The sequence below is a fragment of the Ochotona princeps genome, chromosome 12, assembly GCF_030435755.1.
Source record: "Ochotona princeps isolate mOchPri1 chromosome 12, mOchPri1.hap1, whole genome shotgun sequence".
In the NCBI taxonomy this organism is placed as follows: domain Eukaryota; kingdom Metazoa; phylum Chordata; class Mammalia; order Lagomorpha; family Ochotonidae; genus Ochotona; species Ochotona princeps.
In genome coordinates, this window is record NC_080843.1 from 46,416,132 (window position 1) to 46,441,849 (window position 25,718).

General features: G+C 42.8%; 2 protein-coding genes across 2 annotated transcripts in view; both read right to left on the minus strand.

Moving 5' to 3' along the window:
- Window positions 1–4,858, minus strand: part of CPB2 (carboxypeptidase B2) — a 39,643-nt gene extending 34,785 nt beyond the window's left edge. The window contains exon 1 of the mRNA XM_004577473.3: window positions 4,748–4,858. Within this exon, the coding sequence (XP_004577530.2) occupies window positions 4,748–4,821 (74 nt within the window). The 5' untranslated portion in view covers window positions 4,822–4,858. The remainder of the gene's footprint in view (window positions 1–4,747) is intronic.
- A 10,557-nt stretch (window positions 4,859–15,415) lies between these two features.
- The window catches only part of LCP1 (lymphocyte cytosolic protein 1), a 50,631-nt gene continuing 40,328 nt past the window's right edge, over window positions 15,416–25,718 (minus strand). The window contains exons 14-16 of the mRNA XM_058670754.1: window positions 22,267–22,390; window positions 18,629–18,753; window positions 15,416–17,178 (exon numbers count right to left, since the gene is read on the minus strand). Of these exons, the coding sequence (XP_058526737.1) occupies window positions 17,046–17,178; window positions 18,629–18,753; window positions 22,267–22,390 (382 nt within the window). The 3' untranslated portion in view covers window positions 15,416–17,045. The remainder of the gene's footprint in view (window positions 17,179–18,628; window positions 18,754–22,266; window positions 22,391–25,718) is intronic.

Here is a 25,718-nt window from a genome sequence, read left to right on the forward strand (position 1 = left end):
CATGGTTCCTATCCACCAAAACTGATCTAGTGATAACTGCTGTCAAACGGAGATCAACGTTGAGACCCTGAGTCAGTACCATTCATTGAGGAGATCAATCAATGATTTGGGATGAATTGACTATTATCTTTCCCCTTTTACTCTGGGTGAGGGTTTGCTTCTTCTGCCTGCCAAGTCCTTGGCCGGTATTACCATATGAAGACATGTAGAGTGCTTAACCACTGATACAAAATCCCACACAATATTGCATCAGATCAAGGGGTTTGCTTTATAAGAAGAGAGACACAGAAATGGGCACATTGTCATGGAACCCACTGGCGATTTCACAGCACATCACCTAGGAGTTGCAGGCCTGAGACAGCAATTACAATGGCTTTCTGAAAGATCGATCGAGGTGTCAGTATTGAAGGCAGCAGCATCCTGTAGTCATAGTATACACAGTAAATCAATAATCATTATTGATGGTGGTGCTGCATCCCCACTAGGTAGAAGTCATTGTTCCAGGCACCAAGTTGTGAGTCCCTTGGAGAATTTGTGTTTTTGAAGTATAAATATGGGCTCTGCACACTCCAAAGTTCCAAAAGCAACATAGCTCAGTTTCTATTAAAGTGGAAGCTACTGCCTCTACTCAGTTGTGTTAATCTCCTTTAGTAGATGGATCATTAGCAAGGAGAACCATCAGAGAAGGGCAACTGAGCCTGATCAAGAGGACCTTGGGAGTCAAATTGAGCCAGGGAACATAGCAGGGAAGAAAATGTATATGTTGGGTAATGATAACAGACACCTAAAACAGGTCTTTGGTTTGCTAGAATGTAACAAAAAAAAAAAAAGAGAGAGAGAGAGAGAGAGAGAGAGAGAGAGAGAGCTCAGGTATGGTCCAACAGGGCTACTTAGAGTGATACATGCATCTCAACAGCCAGAGCAAAAGAAGAGGCTTTCAAGGACAAAGTTACCAGTGACCACCTAGGAAGTGATACATCTGTCCTGGCTCAGAGAATTCCTTCACAGACGGCTCTCTGAACTCTGAGAAATTAATACTTAATGGACAAATGTCAGGTGTGGGTGTAAGAAACTGGCTTACTTACTTTCTTATAGGTAATGTTTTAGACTCAATCCAATCTGGCCTCAGAAATGCTTCCATTACTTGAGTCCCTGGTAACAAACTACAACCCAGTTTACTACGTAAACCAGCGGAAAGCCTAACTGAGAGGACTTTGTTTGGGTTTTGCAACAACTAGTTGAATATGAGCCAATCATCACAGTTGGGTATTCATCACTCACAGGCTGCCAAATGGCCAGCCCATGCCCAGAGAAGGCGAACATTCTGCTAGAATCTATCAAACTTCTTCTGTTCCTACTTCAGTTTTCTGCCCATCAATGAAAGTCAAGTGAGACTAAAAGAAAGGATGGCCCAGTGGTCCGGGATTATGTGGCAGGTCTGGAGTTCCCACTCAGTTCTCCAGCTCCGGGATTTTAAATACCTATGCAGCTTGTCCTCTGGTCCTTCCCCTCTAAAAACCAGATTATGTACAGCAAGTTCTCTCCCCAAATGTGGTTTTTGGTGGAAGATTCACACCTATCAGAGTTTTGAAAGATTGTTTAGAATTTAGAAACCTAGTGAGAAATCTCTGAACAATGGGACATAGCCCAGGGCTGCCATTTTGTTTTATTCATTATACAATTTCAGGCACTGGAAGCATGTTCTTTGAGATGAACATAACGTAACAGCAGGAGTGGAAGAGAACAAAGTGGTCTCCAGGTAGCCAGAAAATGTATGAACTCTAGGATAGGAATACTGGTATTTATGAATAATTCAAAATCTCTCCTCTCCCTTCAGCACTCTCTCATTTTCTTTCCTTCTCCTCTTCCTACTTTTCCTGACTTTATTTTTCCATATAAGTAGCCTTGCCTGGCAGAATATGCTTAGGTAATCATTGCTAAGCATAATTAATGGCCGTGTTTACACAATTCTTGCTAGTGTTTTATTTTTGCTCTGTATGGTGTTTGGCCTTTGAGAAGCAAGTGAATGTGGACAGATAGATTTCTTTGGTTGCATTTCTTTTTGACATGTGGTGTTTATGTCTCTGAAACTTTTTGTGGCTGTTGTTGCAGGGTTTTTATTGATGGGATTGCTCAAAACGCACCTACAAATCAGCTCCTAAGAGATTGCCTGAATAAAACTGTTTTTAGGAAAATGATCATGCTAAGAAAACAATAACAAAGAACAGCATTAGGAAAAAGCCGGGCCATTCATTGTTTTCAGAAAGGTTTCTATTCTCCATCCCAGAAATAATTTATCAAAGTCTGTCGCTTAGAATGAAGTTAGATTTCCCTTGTAGGCTAGGTAATAGGCCATTCCTGGAAAAGTACCGCCTGGAAAGCATTTGGTTCCAGAATGATTTCTACTCACAGGCAAAAGCGTTTACTGTGTTATTTCTGGTGAGGAAATGGAAAACAGAAGAGAGATACGTGTCTGCTAACAAAGCCATGCTCCCTCAAGTAGGGGCTGCCATAGTGGGCACTGATTGCTAAATGTGATCAGCACAGCAGTATGCGGTTAAAATACTGCCATATTCTCATTCCTTTCTGGAAGCATAGCCACGAATCAGATTTTTGCTTTTGTTGCTGCTACAGGAAATAAGATGGAGAAAATCTAAGCATGAGGGAGTTTTTCATTTATTTCTTTAGTATTTTGTCTATTTCTTTTATTTGCATTACATTTAGCTGAACTAAACTGCTGTGCATGCACTAATTATGAGGCAATATGGGAATGCTTTTGATACATCTTACTAAGATTATCCAATCTTAAGGTTTAATTCACTGTATAATCAAGATGGCTACAGCAAACTGACTGCCATCAGTGGGCACAGCCACACTCGGCCCTCCCAAGTAGACCTATGTTTCCCATCAACTGTCTTATCCTCTCCTCAAACCGACACTTTCCAATTTCTAGAATTTTTTAGTTGTGCAGTGCAAAAAGGTGAAATGGAACTAAAGTGGTTTTCATAAAAGCTCTGTTTTTGCTGTTTGATCTTATGATTAACTCTTCCTGAGACTAATTTCTTCCTCCATGAAATTTTGGTAAAGATTTTTAGAGTTTAGGATTGTAGGCATTTAAAGAGATAATATCACTAAGTACTGAGCCAGTGTGTGGGACACACAGGAGAGGGCAATAATCCCAAGTCCCTTCCTTTCTCAACTGTCAGCAATCTTGCCTCTTCCAATAGTGGTCAAGTTCAACACAATGTTTTACTTTCCCTGTCTTGCAAGTCAATCATCAAGCTACAGAATATTAGAACCTAGAAATCATGGTTACCTGGTTTCTTGTGAAAACCTACCATCAATTATTAAAGTAATTTTGACCTCCATGTTGATTCTACAACAACTATTACTTGAAAATGAAATTTGTTGCTTGACACTTGATTATCATATTGCACCAATAATAATAATAATAATAATAATAATAATAATAATAGTTGACCGGTTATTATTATTGTGGTTAGTGACCTTGTGTAAGCACAGGTTTAGGCTCACGAGTCCAGACAGACTTTCTGAAAGTTTATCCCATAGTTATATATGATTCATGTAAGTTTTATTGGTAGGATTTTCTCTGAACCTGTTATGCTTCATTGCGCATTCTTTCTCTGTTTACCATTCCCTGCCATGGAGAAAGGATTCCATCTCAGTGATAGCCAGAGAAAAAAATGATCACAGATTCCAAACAAAGGCAAAAATCAAAACAATCTCAAAAGAAGCAATATCAAGGCCCGACGCAGTAGCCTGGTAGCTAAAATGCTTGGCTTGCCTCCATTGGGATCCCACATGGGTGCCGGTTCATATCCTGGATGCTCCATTTCCCATCCAGATCCCTGCGTGTGGCCTGGGAGGGCAATGGAGGATAGCCCGAAGCCTTGGGACCCTACACCCAAGTGAGAGATCCAGACAATACTCCTGGTTCCTGGCTTCATATCGGCTCAGTTCCAGCCATTGTAGCCACTTGGAGAGTGAGCCAGCAGATGGAAGATCTTTCTCTCTGTCTCTCCTTCTCTCTGTAAATGTGACTTTCCAATAAAACAAAATTTTAAAAAGAAAAAACATCAATCATTAAAAGGCTAAAATTGACTAGACTGCCAACATTTGCTCCATGTATTTTATATAACACACATGTATTTGTATTCTGTGTATCTTATAATAGAAAATCCTAAAGGAACCATTCTTCTAAGGAAAGTAAGAATTGGATATGTTCAGGCATGTATTCTGTATAACACAGTTATTCTTCATCTCATGTTTCATGGTGAATTGCCACATAAAACCAAACCTACTGTAAGTAACATCTTTATCTCTTCTCCCTCCTGCGTTCCACATACAAGAGGAAAGTAAACCATGCATCATGGACATATTGTATACATAAAGACAGAAAAAAAACCATAAATCACAGGGTATGTTAGGGCATGAATAATTACTTTTATAGAAAATTCCATTTCTTTCATGTCCATAGCACTGAATTTGTGTGCCATCCACAATTCTCCCAGAAACGACAATGGGAAAAAAAAATGGTTCTTTATCTAGTGATAACCCCAATGTATTGAAATCTCATTATTTGTCAGGGCAACTTGGAAAGCTTCTGAGACAAAGCTAGTCTTCAAACTTTGTGTTTGCTCCCCAGCCTACGGCATAGACTTGATTCAGCAAGAGGCCAACAAGTGAGGGAAATATCTCCTTACCGTCTAACATTCTATTGAAATACCTTTGAAATGCGAAGACATGCTGCTCGCAGAAGAGAACAACAGCTACAAACACTGCAAAGTTACAAAGCTTCATCCCAACAATAGTGTTCTGGACCACGAAAGTCTCTGAAATGAAAGGCCTTGTTAGGTGAACGCATAACAGCCTTCTTTATACACTGGTTAAAATATAACTGCGTGTTTTCTCCAAGGATCAATCAGCTTGACTTTCATTTCCACTCCCCAAAGGAAAAGTACAAATCTGGTAGTTCAGTTTTTGTTTGATAACTGCACCCTTCTAAATAAAGTATAAGAAGAATTGCTCTTCTTTCAGACTTTCTAGAAAATGTTACTTCTCTGGGAAGACAAGGCTAAGAATAAAAGAAGAGCAAGGTAACGAGATATTGTCTGGCTCACTGAGGAACCATGGCATAGACTATCAACGACAGGACTTAGATCACGTTGAGGGAGGGCTCCAGGGGAGTACCGGAAATGTCTCCTTTGCCCCTTGCTTTCTCAACACTTTCAATTTAAATGAAAACATAAAAGGTGAATTTCTCAAATCTATGACTAATGCAAGACTATAAAGCAGAGCTTGTACAGATGATGGCAGAATCTCCGTTCACAAAGACTGTCCTTGACTTTGTGGAACAGTAAGCTCACCCATGAGAGGGAGCATAAGGTTGTGGGAGCTTGTTTTGGTCGTAAAGATATAAGGTGGCTCTGAACTGTGTTCATTGGGAAAAGGTCACCATATTAAACATCCTATAATTTAAGGCCATCTACCCATTACTTTGGAGGTTTCATCACATAACATTTTATCTAGTATGAGGTCACATTGATAAACACATTCCCATGTTCTTGAGGTCAGGATGCTTTTTCACTTTTTAGAAGATTTATTTTACATATTTGAAAAATGGAGAAAGGGAGAGAAAGAGAAGGAGAGGGAGATACAATCGTCCATTGGTTCATTCCCCAAATGGCTACAGCTGCCAGCGGCTTGAACTGATGCTCATATGGCATGTTAGCAACAGAGGCAAAAGCTTAATCTTTTTTCAAAAAAAAAAAAAAAAAAAGCCCCACAGTGTTCTCAGGATAAACACATTTGTAAAATAAATCAACCTTCCCACACTGAACATCCAAGGAGAAAAGATTACTGTTTCAAAGCTCTCTCTAGCAGATTCAAAGATTTTGAGTCATGCTTTAAGAACTGAGTTGACCTCTGCTAAAAGGTGTTTTTTGGTGGGGCGGGGGGGTCCCAAAGAAGTTAAAAATAAGACAACCCACATGTATCTGTTCATTTGCAGAAAAAGAAACACAGTAAGAATGGTCTAGAAATAAGTAGATTGGTTTCCTACAGAGAGTATATAGAAACAGAGTATAAAATATTCTCAAGGCATTCTAGTTTTACATTTTGCTTTAAGGCTTATGATTTATCTTACAGTGGATTTTGTGTGTGGTGTGAGGAAGGGATTGAGGCCCTTTCATTTCCCTGTGAATATTTCACTGCCCTAGCACCTTTCCTGAAGTGACCTTTCTTTCCACACAGAGTTGGTCTGTCATCTTTATGAAAACTCATTTGAGTTTGTGTGTCTGAGTCTACATCACCAAATCTGCAGTGATTTTTTTCTCCTTCCAGAAATAATTAACTAGAACATTTCTGTTTTATTTCTTGTGTATTTTAAAATTCTTTTGAAAGTACCTCCTTATTTAATAGGCTCCATCCTGGTCTTCCACATAGATGGTTGGGGCCCAAGCATTTGAAACATCATCCATTGCTTTTCCAGGTGCATTAGCAGGGAGCTGGATTGAAGCAGGGTAGCTGATTCATGAATTAGCACTCCAGTTTGGGCTGCTGACATCGCAACTGGAGGCTTATCCCGCTAACCACAATGTCTGCCCCTCTTTTTTAGTTCCTATGCTTCAGTTTGGACACTTGGAATTGACCTGGCTTCAGGTTTATTATTGATGCCCCATTTATTCCTTGTTGTTAATTGTTCCATTGAAATAATTACTTGCTGAGGAAAGAAGAGGAATCCCCTGAGCCTATGGGGAACTGTATTGTAAAAAAGTAATTTTTAAAAAAATTAAGAATTATTTATTTGTAAAACGTTTTTCATTTCTAATTCCTCTTATATTTGTTCAAGGGTTTCTTTCTCCTGGTTGTTCTTGCCTATTTTCCATGAGCAATTCCTGCAGCTGATTCACTTTGCATGCTTTTCTACATGCTTACAATTTTACTTGAAAGGTATTATATACAAAGTAATATAAAGATATTACATAGAAAACAAAATGAATAGTGTACTCCTCAGAATGGTTAACATATGGGAATTCTTCAAAAAGCTCATAGGAAGTGTGCACTTTTGGGGAAAAAACTATCCCAGAATTTTAAATATTTTTTACATGGAAACATATTTATTATAAATTCTGTTTTCAAATAAACTAATTTTTTGTTAATGATTTATTTATTTTCATTAGTAAGGCAGATTTGCAGACAGAAGGAGAGATAGAAAGATCTTCCATCTATTGGTTACAAAGGCCAGAGCTGAACTGATCCAAAGCCAGGAACCAGGAGCTTCTTTCAAGCCTCCCAGGTGGGTGCTGCTTTCCCAGGCCATAAGCAGGGAGCTAGAAGGGAAGTGGAGCATCTGGGACACGAACTGACACCCATATGGGATCCCAGCATGTGCAAGGCAAGGATTTAGCCACTAGGCTATCATGTCAGACCCTCAAATAAACTTCTTGAAGTACACTCTGTTCTTCTTCCATTAGAGCGTCAGTGTAAAGGACTGAGCCAATCTAGGATGAAGTACAGCTAGGGTCTCGGCTTTCTTGTTCCTTTTGCTAGATTTTCTGCATCAGAGTTTGAATAACTTGAGAACAAGATCAAGCCTTTTCCTCTAGCTGGAGTTGAGATTTGAGCTGACAAAGAGTTGGTCTCTGCTCTCCTGCCTGTCTGCCACTGTCAGCAGGCCCAGTGCTCCTTCACCACGGGAGGGAACTCTGCCAGCTACCATGGTTGTCTCCCAACCACACACAGCTGCTGCTAGCTCCCTGGAGCAAAGCCTCAACTTCCTGTTGAGTTTCTATCCATTATCCTACTTTGACTTCAAGCATCAACAGACCCTGTGTACCAGTTCCTCATGGAAGTCATCTTTGTCATATCCCCTGAGCCCTTGTCAGTACAGGTGACCACTATCTGATTCTTAATCCAATGCTCAGAGTGCCCTTGAAGTTTGTGATGGTTAATCCTATTTATCAGCTTGACTGGGCCCCAGACTGCCCGATTATTTGGTTAAAAAGCATTTCTGGATGTATGTGTGAGGGTCTTTCCAGGTGGGATGACCATGTGTATCAGTGGCTTGTTAAGCAGGCATAGGTGGGCGGGCCTCAGCCAAATTCACTGAAGGCCTGAACAGCCTAGAAAGCTGAGCAAGAAAGAACTTTCTGTCTCTCTGCCCCACGGACACTGAGCTGGGGCATCATCCCTCTCATTTTCAGACTTATGTTTGGACTAGACCTCACACCATCTGAGCCCCAGCTTTCTGAATTTGGATCCTAGGAATCCTCAGTCTCCACAACCATGCACATCTACACCTTTTAAGAAGCATCTTTGTGGATATCTGAGCATTTCCATATTTTGTATTATGCACATATATACATATTTACATAATGCATGCATGAACATGCATACTCATGGGTGAGTGCACTCTCACCCAGCTATAGTTTGCATGTCATTTGTCTCCTCAGATACATGCACAAGTCATTTATTAACAGCATCAAGAGGGTGGAGTTCCCTGGCTCATTCTTGGTGGCTTCCAAAACAGAGGCAGGAGACAGAGATAGGTAACACACATGCTCCTGCCTTGAGTAACGCAGCCAAGGTGTGTGTGTGTGTGTGTGTGTGTGTGTGCTGGGATGGGGTTTGTTGTTTGGACTTTAAGCCTCCAAAGCTGTGAACTACATATGCTTTTTTGCTTTAAAGGTATTGTGTCTCAGGTATTTTGATACAGAAAGGAAGTGTCTTTTTCAGGAAAACCTGAATCAACACAGAGCTGCTGTCAGCTTTAGTGCCCTGCCTTCAGACATCGGCAGGCAGGCAGGCAGGCATGGCTGACCTCAGGCAGGGTCTCTGCTCAATTTTGGGTCACTGGTTCTTTTGTAGAATCATCTCATTGATGGGCTACACAGTTACGATTTTTGGAGATTATTCAGTTTGTCCTTCTTAAGATGGAAACAACATTCATGTGCACTTACTCCAAAGTTGTTTCCAAAGCAGAAGCAAATATACAGCAGCAATTTTTATTGCTCTTCTTATTTTTGCCCCCAAAGCTGTGAAGCATGCGTCTGGAGTGTGTCTCCAGGTGATCAGCCTGTGTTGCTGCAGCTGCACATCCCTGGTGCCCACAGCAGTCACCCTCTGGCTGCCGCTGCTTGCCTTGTCACTCCTGTGCATTTCTGCTCCATTTTTGGTACCCGAAGTTGCCTCTCAGTTGCTGTCTTTCTGAGTTTTGTTCTTTTTTGTGTTTTGCTATTGCAGGAGAGCTAGGGACAACGTCATTAAACCTCTTTTGGTTGTTTTGACTTGGAAATTCCTCTTCCTGCACTGCTGTGAATCTCTTCATTAAATGTGCTGTTTTTCATCTTTCTCCTTTGTGTTTATTTCAGCAATTTTCTTTGTGCCTTTAATCTTGCTTGCTTTGTGTTTTTATTTGTACTTTACTCCTTTTTTTCTTCCCTTGTATGTGTCTATTCACTCATCTCAATATAAAAACAAATATATGTTTAATATTATTGATTTGGTCACTTACACTTTGTAGAAAATGAAATAAATTTAGTTTGGGGACTGAAATTTGACTTGCTTTTTCAGAATGTTCTTCCAGAGAGGCGAGACAAAGACATTTCTGTTTTAAGCAGTTTTTGTTCCTACCTTTCTATTTGACTGTGAATTTCATTCTCTCGGCTCCCTTTGTTTCTCTGGTAACTGTGGTAGTTGCTCCTGGCTACCTCCCTCAGCCCCAGCCCATGGCTCTGATATTTCAGTTCCTTAGAGAAAAAAGTCAGATGCAATGTAACAGAGGCAAAAGAATAAACAGAAATCTCCCCACTAAACTCTCAAATCATGTTTTATTCCATGCATTTCATGATCCTTTACACATTTAAAACAAAATAATCTACAAAAGGTAAAACTAGAATATGTGTAAAAAGAGATGTCAACAAGACAGGAAGAAAAGCAAAGGTGACGTTATCAAAAGAAAGGAGCTGTCAAGGTCCACCCAGGCACGCAGGGGCTGCTCACACAGTGCCAAGTGAAGGTAGCCAGGCTGAGAGGGCTGTGAGAACCGTCCATCCCAACCACATAAGGTACTGGAAGAGGGGATGAGGGAGACGGGAAAGGATGGACAGGCTGAGCACAGAGCATTTTTACGGCAGTGAAGCTACGCTGGGAGATGCAGTGACGATGCAAAATAAATGATTTTTACTTATCAACACTCATTTATGTATTAATTTATTCAGAAGGCAGTGTGACAGAGGGGAAGATAGAGAAAGAGTGGGGAGGAGGGCGGCAGAGAGAGAACATGATCTTCCATCTGTCACATCAATGGAGTCTGAGCCAGGCCAAATCTGGGTACCAGGATCCAAGTGCTTGCGTCATCATTGGCTGCCTTCCTAGGTGCCTTAGTCTGAAGCTTAATCAGAAGTGGAGTAGCCAGGACACCAACCTGGCTCTTTGATGTAGGATGCAGGCAACCCAACATCCTAGAAGATGCTCAACACACAGTCCTCTGCAATACCTCCCTCAATAGTTTAATTCTTTTTTAAAAAATTTCAAAGCTCCTATATACAATAAAAGTAAACTCAAATGTAAATTAAAGGACTTCAGTTAATATTTATTAATTTTTATTGCATGCTGTAACTACTACACACTTAAACAAAATATAAGTAATATGATAAATATTGTGTGTGTGTGTGTGTGTGTGTGTGTGTGTGTGTGTGTCTGTGTGTGTAGGAAAGGAGGATGTGGGAGCTCTGCTTTCCAATCGATATTTTCTATAAATATGAAAGTGCTGTAAAAATAATCTATTAAGGAAAAAGAAGTAAAAATATGACCCTATTAAAGCCAGACAAAACAAAATTAAGCAATATAGAATTATTAAGCTGGGAAAAGATTGGAATTGATAACAGGCTTAATTAATAAACAGGAGTCCTTAAATTTTGAGTTAAAAAGATATCATTAAAATATAAAGCCTTGCATAGCAGACATGTCAAGGAGAAATAAATAAAAACATGCGGGAAGAATTCAGCACACTACCGTTTGTCTAGAATAGCTGAAGTAGACGAAACAAGGCATGCAGAATCTGTCCTTGGGGGTGGGGACAGAATCCCTTTTGGCAAGAGAATTCGACCTTCACATATCTTTCTCAGTGTCTCTGAGAAGTCAATGAAAGTAAAATGTCAACTATATTCCAATGACACATTACTTGTAATAGAAATCACCTCTTTTGGGTAAGTGCTATCTGGATCAGGAGTAGCCACAATTGAATCCTACATGCCTGATTGAGGCGGTGTCGTGGCAGGCTCCCCTGAATGCTGAGACAGTCTGATGAGGACCACGCTGGCTGCCCCCCAAGGCATCAGTTCTGAAGCTGGGGAAGCTGTGTCTGTGCTGGGTGGACAACTCCAAGACTGGCTTGCACAGAAGAACAGTTCTTGACGTTGCCATGCTAAGAGTTGCTTTCCATGTTACACACCTTCGGATCTTTAACTTCACATGCCATCAGTCATAGAAACACCTCACCAGGGAACCTGATCTCTTTTTAAAATTTTACTTTTGATGATTTTTACATAGTTGATTAGGGTGGGAAGGGTCAAAGTCTAGAGGAAAATGAGTGATACCATTGTTTCCACATTCTCTTTTTTTCCTTCCTGTGTGTAGGGAAAGGAGGAGACAAGCGGAGAAGCCACACCCAGCTTCCCAACTGCCTCCATGCCCTGGGATGGGCAACGACTGCCACCCAATGCCATGCCAGGTCCCTGATGTGGGGCATGCTCCAAAGGTCCTGCTCAAGTGGTTTTGATAGTTTAACAGTTCTGAATTACTGTCAATCTAGCCACTCCAAGCATGATGAAATCTCTCCAGAATCCACTGGTTGTCACAGTTCACTTTAGAGCCTCCGTTTGCCCAGATATTCACTCATCAACATTTGGCTGGGGTAGTTGATTAATTTGTTCTGTCCTCCATCCTCTGTTATGGTACCAGGTGTCCTCTGCAGGCTCCAATGTTCTGCCATATCCTCCATGTGCATCTGGTTACGTCGTCCACTGCTCTGTTTAAGCCACTGAGGCCTAGCTCTGACATAAGCATTCCACAGTCAGACCATAGAAACTGCAATTCTCTCCATGGTTGGAGTTCTGAGTCCAGTGGTTCAATTGGGGGGATCCCTGAAGAAACCTAATCTAAGGTGATCCCATACCGTTTGTTTGTGTATGCTTGCCAATACAAGATCCAGCACAGTCCACCACCCAAATCAGCCTAAGCGCACACATGTTTATAATTGCTGGGTTAGGTCTTTCTCCAGCCCTATCTCCTAAGAAAACCAATAGGTGTTGGAGCCCAGCTCAATCCTGCCCAACACACACTTGGCCTTCACGTAAACCAGCAGGAGCTGCAGCTTAGTCGGAGTGATCCGTAATAACCCCCCCACCAGGCCCACTCCCTGTCCTGGTTCCCATGCTTGCCAGTATGTACAGCAGACTGGTCCAGTCTGTCCCACATCCCATTCAGCTCTCATACATGTCAATGGGCATTGAAACCTAGTTAACCCAACCAGCCCCAACATCCAGTCTACACTGGTATTGTCAGGTGCCATTTTCTGTCTGGCCTGCCCACCCCCAGTCCTGATTCTCTTGCTCAACAGTTAGAGTGGCAACCCAAAAGGGAGGTGCCCACAGTTTCCCTAATGGAGCCACTCCCACTCCCGGCTCTTGCACTGTCCAGGTGGTTCTACAGTTTCGCTTGACAGTTTGCCCCCAGTGCCAGCATCTGCCACTGATGCTGCAGCAAAGCCCAACCAAACCTCAACCAACCTCAACCAACCCTCACCCACTCTGGCTTATGCATGAAACAGTAGGTACAGTCATCCCAGCCTGGCTTTCCCCTTAACCCAGCTCACATGTCAGCCAACAGGTGTTGTAGCCCTGCCTGGCCGGGCCTGCCCCAAAATCCCAGCTCTTCTGCTCTCCAGTGGGAGTAGTGGACACTACTGATTTGAGTAACTAGTCTGTATATGAGACAAAATTACTGTTCCATTTATCCATTCATCTATCAGAGAATGGGCTTGATTGCTCATGAGAGAATAGCCCTCATGACCCAATTATCTCCCCTGGAGGCCCACCTCCAAATTCCATTGACATACCACCTTGGAGAGTAAGTCACCAACCTGTAATTGTGTTGGACAAACATGCCAACCTCAGCATGAATCAGCTGAGGATCCTATTAAATCAGATCTGCTGACTTGGAAGTAGTGGATTGGTGTAGGGGTGAGAATGGATTTCTAAACAGTTTCCACCATGTGCTTCTGGTCTGAGCACCACACGTAGAGCAAGAAGATTTGAATATCTGGGGGCTCATACATGGTAGTAGACCCATGATGCAACAGAAATGCCTGATGAATTATTCAAAATTTATGGAAGATTCCATAGAGTATTTGAATTAAATATGTGCTTACATTCTAATTCTCTAAAGGTTTCTATGCCCCAAATGGCATATGATAGCTTTCTTCAAAGCAAAATACTAGTTAAAATGGAATGTCCCAATTTTTACATGCCAGATCACACAAATATCACTGCACTGTGCTTACTGGTGTCTTAAGCTGTTAATGGGAAGTAGTGGGTATTGGCAAGATTATCTGCCTTTGTGCCTCATAGAAGGTGGATTACTGATTATATGTGGGCTTGAACTGTGAGAAATCATTTTCACATTTTTCTTTTAACTACTCATTGAGAAATTCAATTGGTGAACCAAGAAATAGGAAGAGTAGATTGAGTAAACAGCCATCTTTAGCAGGTGAGAATTTGATTCCAGGAACTTTATTAGGAAATTTCCAGTCACTGGATTTCACAAGAGGACCACTAACACTGCCTGCCTGTAGTGAACTTCAGCTCTGCTTTCTGGATGGTGAGGTGGCAGGGACAGGCTGGGCAAAGCAATGTCAAGTTCACCAAGACAGCCCTGCTGGTATTCACTGGTATTTACTCCAAGATTCTGGATGCACCGGGATTGACAAAGGCCAGTCATCATGGACAGTGACTATAAAAGACTGGCTGGAGAATCATCTCCCACACACAACTGTCCCTCGTGTATTAAACATCGTCTGAGATGGCTGGTTAAGGAGGTCCAAGAGAACAAACTCTAATTACACTGGGGATTACAAATGTGCTTCCATGGACATACAAGGGAATACATGTCTCAGTGGATAAAATCACTAGGTTAGCTGAGATTTGAAACAGCCATCTAATGCAATGCATTGCAACACACAAGAGCCAAATATCAGCACTTCAGACAGAAGGAACCCTTCCAGTACAAAAATGCTCCAGGTTTAAGTCCATTTCACAATGTTGCTCACAATGACTTCTCTCTGCCCAGGAAACATTTGTTTATGACTAATACAAATCCCAGTCAGGAAACATTCATCTGTGCCTAAATAAATCATTTACAGAAAAGAGCTTGATCTCATATTAGAAATCCAGAGTTGTGCTTTGCTCTGCAGGGGAATTCAACACAGGTAAGGCGCTGTTCCTGCCCGCTTCTCGTTTGTCAGAGCTGAGCTCTTCTGCAAACTTCTGCTGATCATTCAGCGTTAGTTTGTCCCATGAGCTCCCATAATGCTTCATTTGCAAGCTTATGACAACGTAGTGTCACATTCTGCTTTTGATTGTGTTTCGTGTGTGCACGCACGCATGCACCTTATCTGGATTAACAGGCCGGCTGCGTTAGACTTAAAATGGAGAAGCTGGGATCCACAGAACCTCTGTCCCAGCACGGGTTCTTTCGTAAAGCAATCTGAGGATATTGCAGAGGATCTACATTTTACCTCCTAACGTTCCACACCTTTGCTAGACTGGAAGCTCTTAAAATGCTTGCTCAGTAAGCAGGGTCGTAGTCATTGTGTCCTTCCCTGCGTCAGACTGAAGCGCCCATGCCCAGACCACCGGAGCTCCGCTAGGGGACGTCCTGCACTCCTGTCCCTGCTCTCTGTGCTTCCGGGAGGCTCACACCCGCAATGCCAGTCCCCTCCTGGCCGCACCAGCTCAACCATTTCTCCTGACCGCTAATTTCCCGTCATAAACCCTGTTCCACCCTACCCCTCTTCATTATTGATCACACCTCTCATTTTAATTGTTAAACATCTCGACTTTCTCTACCAGCAGGGCAAAATGACTGTCTCATATACAGACGAGCTACTCAAATCAGCAGTGTCCAGCACCTACGAGGAGACTTAAGAATTCACGGAAAAGCAGGCTGGAAGGTGAGGCTATGTCAGGGCAGGGCATATTTGAAATAATACGCATTTCCTGCCACAAACTTTCTGAAGTCTTCCTCGTCCTAGGCCCGCAATGCTTGTGAATGAAAGAGTGGCTGTGATGAGTACATGGTGGTTAAACATTCAAAAGGCAACAGCCAGAGACAATCACTATAGGGAATATTTTATTTGAAAGAATTTGAGCATTATTTCATCTTTATTTTCCATTAAGGCAGTAACATTCTTCCTTTTTGGAGGCAAAAAATTCCTGAGGCTACAAAAAGTTCAGATCGAAGTCAGAGCTAACCACTGTGCACTTAGAAATACAGCCGGAATACCACGTAAGGACTGAGCCCACAGCCCAGGAAAAGATCCAGGGCACTGCTTTTCAAATATTTGGAAAAGACTTGCCAAGTTGCATTACACCCCACCCCTAGAAGACACCTCACTGCAGAGCCCTTTCTTAGTGACACAGGGAGTCTAGTGTTGGTTCACAAAGCTCTTTGTAGCTTTAGCTTGGTTCGCATGTGCGTTCCTTAACCTGCTAGAACTGCTCACATATATCCTGTTCTTTTGGGTTTACTCTAGAACAATTTAAACTTTCAGTGCATCAGCTCTCTCTAAGGCAATATAGCCAGTTCTTATCCAGCATGTATTCATTCTTTCCCTGCCATGTGGCTATGTGTGTATGTATATAAGGACTTACATGTGCCTGTGTGCACATGTGGGGGGGAGCTATTTATTGGCACATATTGCCCCCCCCGGGGGGCTCAAAGGTCGCCAAAAAAAAAAAAAAGAGCTTTCATAGTAACAACAAAGTGAACAATGATAATATGGCGTGGCAGCAGTCAGATACGCTGAGATAGATGTAAGAGCAAATGAGAGCTCAGCAGGATTGCTTTCAAATAATCACATCGCGATAATTAGATCTAACATGGCAGGAAGCGGAGAAGCAGCACCCTGAAAGAGAGGCTTAGGTATGGCTCCATGCTGCCCCCTCGTGGTCCAGTGCTCTATTACAGCTTTCCAGGAGTCAGCCTTGCACCAGCAGCTGAGATGCTACCTGAGATGTTGGATTTAGCCTGAGTCCAGATTCTAGAGTTAAAAATCGCCTTCTTGTTGACTGGGATAAAAAGAACTCTAAAGAATTGTGATTTTAGTTCTTCAGTTTACTTCTGCAGGCTATGAGAGATTATTAGGACCCAAGACCCCGTCCAATTTGTCACTTGCTCCTAGTCCTCTGAAACAAATTTGGCCAGAAGAGAGTAGGCATGGATATCTGGGGTGTGGAGCACAGCCACCGGGAGCTAGGAAAGGAGAGGCTTCCAACAACTCAGGTGTTGGCCTCTACCAGCAGGTGGCAGCACAGGTCTGATGGCTTCCACTCCTAAGTTTTCATCTTGAACCAGGAAAAGGTAGCTGCATTAATCTGGCTTCAAAGTGTCTACCAAAATTAACAACACTGAGTCTTCTATCAGCGACTAAGAGCAAGAGGCTAGGAAGACTGCCTGGAACCTTTGCTTATCCTAGATCATCAAATAAGCAAATTAAATCAAGAATTAAAAAAATATATATATATGGAGGAGATTGGGTCTTCTGCAAAGAATACAACACTTTCTGTTAAATAAAGGTGAGGCAACATATCATGTGAATCAAGAAGCACTCTTCTGGACTGTGATGTAATACCATCGTGTTGACAATGGCAGAGCGGTAGGCGTGGTCTCGTGCTGCCCAGGCACTGCTGGGGCAGGGTTGATGGGATTGAGTGCGATGCTTCTTGCCTCGGCCTGCTGGGGCTTTATACTCTTTTCATGCCTTTCCCCATGAGACAAGCAAACACTGTCATGACCATTTTGGGATTCACTTCCACCAGGTCTTCCGGAAGGGCATACACTCTTGCTCCAATTTTTCGGGCCATGGAAATGGCATACCTAAGAGGGAGAAAGTAGGGAAGCTGAGGGCACCCTCAGGACCACCGCCCAGACCTCCCTGACACCATGCACTAGCTCCTCCCACTCCTGTGGACACATCTTGGCTCCACAAAGTTCCCGGGAACATGCTTCAAAACTGTGGAAATTCATGTTATAAAAAATCTATGCAAGGATTTCAAATTTGGGGCACCAAAGCAGACTTGTCATTTAAATCCATTTTCTGTACACGTTGTGAGGTTTCGTTATAGTATTAATCCAGCCCCTGATTTGATTTTTCTTTTTTTTTTCTAAGGCTTTAGAAAAACGATTTGTTTGTTTTTATTGGAAAGACAAATTTACCAAGAGAAGACAGATTTTTGATCTGTTGGTTTACTTCTCCAATGGCCACAAGGGGCAGAGTTGAGCTGATCCAAAGCCAGGAGCTTCTTTGGCTGTTGGAATGCAGGGTCCCAAGGACTTGGGCCATCCTCCACTGCTTTCCCAGGCTAAAACCAAGTGGAGCAGTTGGGACATATACCAGTGCCCCTATGGGAGGCCAGTGCTTGTAGGCAGAGGATTAGCTAGCTAAACCATCATGCCGGCTCCAGCTCCTGATACTTCCGATACCCACACCAAGAGTAGATATGTTCAGTCTATAGCTCATGGCAAAACAAAGTCACAAAACTAAATAAAAGTTGTGCTAGGAAGAGTCTGCAGACTATATTTCAACTATAGAAACATTTTTATGAAAGAAGACCAATGCATCTTAATATCTTGATCTTCTACATCAATTCTTTTATTCCTTTCTCCTTTCTTGTATTGTATGTATTTATTTATGGCATCATAATATTAGAACAGCTAGTTTTACATTTCATGTTTTTTCCACACAAAATTACCATAACTGAGTCAGAACATTTCTGCTCTATTTAGAGTTATATGAAGATCATTTTATTCATTGTAATCTATTTTTAAATGAGCTTTCACTACTATCTGGCTGCTGTTACTCAACTCATTCATTTGCTGGCTAACATCTGCAATGGGAAGCAGCTGCAATGCAACTGCCCAACTCTGCCGTTGCAGCAGGGAAGCAGCTACAGGCACTACGCGCTGTATGCCTGCGTTCACAGTATGACAATAAAACTTTATTTACAAAAGCAGCATCAGGCCCGATCTGGCTCAGAGACTATGGCCTGCTGGCCTTCTTACAGAACCCGATGCCATCTGCTCTCGGGTTGGTGAAGACCCCATGTTGAACCCCACTCCTGAGCAGCCAATGGATGTCTATGACACTCCACCACCGGGAGCCCCAAACCGCTACTGTGCCATGTCTAAAGGAAGAATAAGTCTGGAGATGAAAAAGCATCCACGTTGCAAGGTATTTTTCACAAAGACACGGACAACAGACTTTTAAAACTGTGCCCATTGCACAACCACATCCTTCCCCGTCCCAATCTCAGGTTCAGGCACATACTTTGCATTGTTGAGCTTCTCCTCATCGTCCAGGTTTTCTGTCTTCAGAAGGTCATAGTTAATGGAACCTGGCTGAATGGCATCGATGAGATCCAGAACAGGGAGACTTGTGCTAATCTTCGGGTCCTACGTGGAAGGAAATGGCAGGTAGTATCAGCACATCACAAAGTGACTTCAAAGAAAGCAGTTCTCCTGTTCTCTTCAGTATAGACTACAGAGAGCCTGGTCAGTGAGTGCTAGTGCTACTGGGTTTCATACAGCATTTCAAGTCAAGCATAGTTTCTGTTGGGTGTCAGCAAGGTTACAGAAGACTCTCTGCCTGCCCACAGCTGGGAGTCATTCTCAGCCAAGGAAAGGAAGAAGTTAGCACAGCTAGAGAAAAACATCCAGACAGAAATAGAATACTGTCTCTTAAACTCACAGTAATACAGTACCATAGGAGAGCTGGGGGAAGACTTAAAAAAGGACTGAAGGTATTAGGTAAACCCTGCCTCCTTTCGGGGTATCCCAGAGGTGAGTGGCAGGAATAGCGATGAGGGTGCAGGTGGCTAGGAGCTTCCAGGAGCGCCCCTCTCCTGGAGCCCTGGGGGAAAGTGACCAGTAACAGCAATTAGATGCCACATGGATCCTCATGGTTTTGTCAGTCCTGTCTCCTAACTTCTTTTTTATTTATCTATTTATTTATTTATGTATTTATTACAAAGTCAGATATACAGAGAGGAGAGAGAGAGAGGAAGATCTTCCGTCCGATGATTCACTCCCCAAGTGAGCGCAACGGGCCGGTGCTGCGCCGATCCGAAGCCGGGAACCAGGAACCTCTTCTGGGTCTCCCACACGGGTGCAGGGTCCCAATGCATTGGGCCATCCTCAACTGCTGTCCCAGGCCACAAGCAGGGAGCTGGATGGGAAGTGGGGCTGCCGGGATTAGAACCAGCGCCCATATGGGATCCCGGCACGTTCAAGGTGAGGACTTTAGCTGCTAGGCCACTGAGCTGGGCCCAGTCTCCTAACTTCTTACTTGATTGTTACCATGAGCCCCAAATGGAGGCATCACATTTTTTTTCTTGGCCGAAACTTTTTTAAAAACTTATTTATTTTAAAATTATAGATGAAAGTATAGTTTTGAGTATTTATATTATGTATAACATGTTTTGAAGTCTATATACATTGTTGGATGATTGTACTTACCTAATTAATCACCTAACATAGTTATCATCTCATTTTTTTGTTTATTTCAATGCTCAGAGAGGGAGGGAAAGGAGTGGGGGGGTGATAGAGAGGAAAAGAGAGAAGAGAGAAATCCATCCAGAGATCTTTTATCTGCTGGTTCACTCCCCAAATGGCCACAACAGCTAACCGTGGGCCAGACTGCAGTGAGGATCCAGGAATTCCATCCTGGTCTCCTCCCCGAGTGGCAGGAACCATGGCCATGATCTGCTACTTCCTAGAATACATACTAGTAAGAAGTGACCTGGTGGTGATATTTGATCCTGGGCACTCTGAAAGGAAAATCCAAGTGACAGTTCAACCACTTGTACCACAGCGTCTGTCTACAGCACTGCGGTGGCAACACAGCACTCACCTCTAATCTGAATTTACAGATGAAAAGAGGAGGTACTGAAGGTAAGTGACCTTTCTGATAAAACTTGAACCTCTGACTTAACATACTGGGCTCCTTCTTGAATATGTATAACCACTCTGGTATTTGCAGCAAGGGTGTGCATGCTCACATGATATGAATGCACAAAATTCTTCATCATCTGTGCATCTCTCCCCTGCACGTCAGTGGAGGCCACAGTCTGCACACCTGTGTGTGCACCCGTGAGTCGCCATCACATCCAGTGAGGTTCAAGAGCCTCATGCTAAGGGTCAAGATCAGAATAAATTCCAAGCAAGAAACAGGACCTGGGACCCCTACCAGATGCTAGCTCCCATCTTCCTGTAGAGATAGAATAATGGTTTTAAAAGCATTATAGATCATGTTTATTTACTCCCAGGTAATGAAAGAACTGTCACAATATTAAAATCAGGAGAGTAACACAGTATAGTTTCCATCATTAACCAAGGCTTCTATTGCCCCAGAACTTATTGGTAAAGAATCACAAAGATTCAAATTCCACTTCATTGCTGCTCTCAGTGCACAGTTTTGTAGTGCTGGCAGGCTGAGAAATGGACAGCAAATGGCAGCAGAAAGTAGAGAAGGATGGAACCAGTAGGATTTCTAAAATGGTGCATCAAGGCTGGGTACTGCACAGTCATTTAGCACAGCAGTTAAAACATCCATGATTGAGGTTGGCAAGATGGCTCAGTTGGCTATAAACACCGGCATCCCATATGGCTGCCAGTTTGTGTCCCAGCTGCTCCATGTCCCATCCAGTGCCCTGCAGCAGAGGACCCTGCACCCACATGGGAGATATGGAAGAGGCTCCAGGCTCCTGGTATCAAATTGGCTCAGCTCTGGCTGTTTTGGCCATTTGTGAAGTCAGCCAGCAGATAGACAGTCTTTCTCTATGTCTCTTTTCCTCTGTAAATCTGCGTTTCCAATAATAAATAAATCTTTAAAAAGATGCGCATATTCCATACTAGCGTGCATTAAGTCCTGGCTCTGGCTCCCAATTCCAGTTTCCCTCTAATGTGTACTCTGGGAGGAAGCGGGGCAGGGGCGGGGGTCTCGAGTGTTTGGGGTCCTATTACCACGCAGGGGACCCAGGTTGAATTTTGGGCTCCTGGATTTGGCCTTGTTTAGTCAGAGTGACGGTGGACATTTGGGGAGTGAACCAATGGGTGGGAGTTCCTTATCCCCTTGTTTCTGTCTGTCTTGCTGCCTTCGCAATAACAGCAAACATTTGCTCACTTTGGTCATCAGCCTGCACTCCACTGTGCAGCCTGAACAGCGAGCTGCTAACTGGGGGGTGAAGAGAGGTCACGTTACCCTAAAGTACTTACAACAGTTATGGTAGAGTTCTAACACAACCCCACCCAGACCTATCTTCCTGGTGGGGAGAGAGTTTCATTTTTTTTCTTGATTTTAAAGCAGAGAATTGATATCATGTCCAAGTGTCCCCATCAGTCCCATGAATACACCTCCCAAGGTGTCCCTCTAGCTAGAAAACTGTGATGATGGCAGCACAGACATTAGTGTAATAAGGATCAAGTACACAGCTCTCCTGGGGGAGAATCCAGCTAATGTATGAAACATGAGATAAGAAATTTAATAAATTTAATATAATACAATGCTGTTATTAATAAAAATGAAATTTGGATATAAGCAAGTAATTGACTTTTTAAAAATCACATGGGAGCGCTTTTAATGTTATGTTTCACCATTAAAATGATAATCTGAATCAGGAAGCTGTGAACTTATTAAAAAGATTACATTTTATGCTACTTTTAAAGAACGATGCCTAACATGATATGAAAAAAAATGATAGGTGCTTAGCATTGTGATGGGAGACAGTGATGAGAAATTTGTCAGTGAGATGGCTGATGAACATCAAAGCAAAATGGGGCATTTAAACAGAATCCAAATGGGAGGGGGAGCTTCCAATACCTGGCGTTGAAGGTCACTTTCATATGTCATCAGAACAATAAAGATGAGTATAGAACTCGGTGCTTGTTGCAGGAGACTGAGGCATTTACCTTGAAACTAGAGATGGATGAGCTCTTCTCTGCTTCCTTCAACGTTTCATTCACCCAATTGACAATAATGTCATCGTTGACCTTCTGCCCACCACCAATTTCTTCAAGGATGTTCAATGTGTACCTGAGCAAAATCAAAAAGGACTTCTGGAGAAAAGTTGCCAAAGAATTCGATGAAGTGGAAAAATTGCATGGGCTGGGGGTAAAATTTTTCTTTGAAGATATTTCATATACATATAGACAGTCTGGACACTATTATATTGGAGGGGGAAAGGCATATTTAACAACTAAACAAATCTTTTTTAAAAAAGGAGATACCTAATGTTAAGAATTTTATAAATCAAACATAAATGTATAGATGTTACAGTGAAATGCAAAGCAAATACCTGCTTTTTTTTCCTTAAAAAATATTTATTTATTTAAAAGGCAATGTTATACAGAGAGAAGGAGAGGTCTTCCATTTGTTGGTTCATTTCCCATCCAGGTCACTCATGTGCCTTCCAAGGTGTATTAACAGGAAGCTGGATGAGAAGTAGAGCAGACAGGACTCAGACTGTTGCTCACATGGGATACCTATTTTACAGGCAGTGGCTTAACCCACTGTGCCGTAAACACCTGCTTCTAACGTCATGGCTTAGGCAGAAAGAGAGAGGAAAGGAAGAGGAAAGAATGGATCACAGCCATTGACCACTCCATGTTAGAAAAGTCCCAGTAGCCTACACAATGAAGTACAGAAGACCTTCTTTCTTACACCATACAAATAGAAAAGTTAGGAAGACCCTGACCAAAGGTGATCTCTAGGCAGGGGGTAAGGCTCCCCATGGATGTAGACTGTTGGGAGAATGGTTGGATTTTGCTGGGCAGAGGTGCATTTATTAACATGCTTCAAGTCCTTGAAGTTCTCTGAGGCAGAGAAGACTCACCATTCCTTAAAGACTCCTCTGTTGGAAAGGAAAGCAAGCCAAGCAGCGGAACAATGCTCAGACTTGGTGACCTCCTGATCAGGTTTGCAGGTGGGGGTCAAGTGACACACACAAGACCTTTGGGGCTAGGATTACAGGGTGTGCTTCTCAAATTGAAACTTAAGAGTCCTGAGATTACATCTCCCCTAGGAGGGCTGACTTGAATGAGGTCACCCTCCCAACGGGTGCCCCAGGAGTTTGCTTACATAACCTATGGAGTATGCATCTTTTTCCCATCCCGCCTCCCAATATTTTCCAAGTCATTTCCAAGTCAAATGCCTGCAGTAAGAACGATGTACTTCCTTCCTCAAGATGAAGGCACCTTCTTATCACTGTAGAAAGGGAAGAAATGGTTTCTCCAACTTTATTAAAAAAATCACATTTTTTCAGGGATAGACCTGTGGTGCAATGGATTAGGTTTGCAACACTGGCATCCTAGATTTGAGTACCAGTTTGAGTTCTGGCTGTTTTGCTTCCAATGCAGCTCCCTGTTAATGCTCCTGGGAAGCCAGAAGATGGTGGCCTGGGTACGTGGACCCCTACCACCCATGGGGAGATCTTGATGGTGGTCCTGGCTTCTGGCTTCAGTCTGGCCTGGTACTGGCTATTGGGACCGTTTGGGGTGTGAATCATAGGATGGAAGATTCTCATTCTATCTTCATTTTCTCTCTCTCTCCTTCTCTCTCTCTCTGTCCCACCACCCTGTGTGTGTGTGTGTGTGAGAGAGAGAGAGAGAGAGAGAGAGTGTCTACCCCCACCAAATGACATTTACCAAACTGGCAATAACATGTTCTCGATGGTTCTTCCCCAAATCTCTAATCAGCAGGCCCTTCCTTTCACTTCTCCTCTTTACAGAACTCCCTCCTAAAGTTCACGTCTGGTCATGTCATTTCCCATGACTCTCTGTGGCCCAAAGAAGTCCAGTGTAGCACACAAAGCCCTTCACAATTTAACTATTATTGTTCCCAGTGATTCTCTTATTTCCTTCTCCCCTTCCCTCTTCCTTGGCCACTTCATGCCTCCCTTGCCTCCACACACAACACACAGAGGCACACACATGGATAGCCCCACCACACAGAACCATCGGGCAGCCTCCTACTTCTAAGTCTTAGCCATGCTCTCTGCTTAGGATGCTTGACCTCTCTAGTGAATTTCTAACCCTCAAAAAATTCCCAGCTCAAGGATCACTTTGACAACCACATACTCTATTGTTATCATACCTGCCCCATGCCTGTTTCCCAGAACTTTTGGTGGATTTTTTTGGCCACGGTGTCCCTTTGGTAAGGGCTCTATGGGCTCTGTTCATCTTGGGGTGTCAAGAGTCAGCAGAAGACTCAGTGCCCACTGGGCATCAGTAATAAAAGTACAGGGTGATGGGAGAAAAGCAAGGGGAAAAGCAAGAAGATAGTAAAGATAAGAATGCTTAATATTGGTGCAGAGATGAGGCCAGAATGCTAAGAAACAATAAGTTTAAATGAGATAAGTCCCAGATCAATTTTCAAAATATTCCTAGTTTGAAAAAGATCTATCCTTGAACTGTTCTCAGGGATTATGACTTAAGGATAGCTGGCATCTTGCTCCCTACTAACGTAGGCATTGAGCTGTTGGTACTCATCATCCCATTTATGATTTTCTGTTTTCTCATAGACATAGTAAGTCAGTTCTTGCTCTATCGCGTCCTCTCTCTGGAATCTGATGGAATTTAGTTTAATCGCCGGCATTTTTCATGACCTTGGGCTTCAATGGTCATCACCCCATACTGGAATTCTCCACTTTGTTGAGACTGAAGGACATGAAGTCGCTTGAGCTCAGGCTTTCAGTGGTACAGAGGAAAGTCCACCTTTATGCCATAGGGCATCCACGAAAATAACACAATCTCCATAGACCAGGGCTCCTTGTAGAACGAGGTGCAGACAATTGAAAGGTAGTCTGCTGGACTGTGGATTTAAGAATAGCCCCTCAGCATGGAACTGCATTCAGGTGAACCCCAAAGAATATGCAGAGGTATACAGAAGACTGGGATATCCTCTTGTAAGTTCCATGGAAAACAGGTGGAACAATGAGGGACATAGGGTCAAGCTACAACCCTAGGCAGTGCACCAAGCAATTTCTCGGCTGAATGTATATTCAATATTTAAAACAAAAATAAGTCTTGACTGTGTTGATCTCATTTTTTTCCTTGTGAGATAATCATGGTATATCATCAAACTTGTTTGGGGGCTATATTGCTAATAAATGGAGCCCCCTGAAAAGATATCAGGATCACCAGTATTTGTGAAATGTGCTGTGTTGAAAAGCCAGGTGTTCAAAACAAAACAGCAGCAGTAGGAGCCCCAGTGCCAGCAAGGTCCTCATGATGGGTGACCAAGTGGATGGAGACTGCTTGCTTCCCTGCCTTCCAACGTGTGTCTTATTACTCTCACATTGGCATTGAACTGACAAGTCATTTGCCCGCCTCAGACTCAACTCCCCTGCTTGGGTCTGACCCTG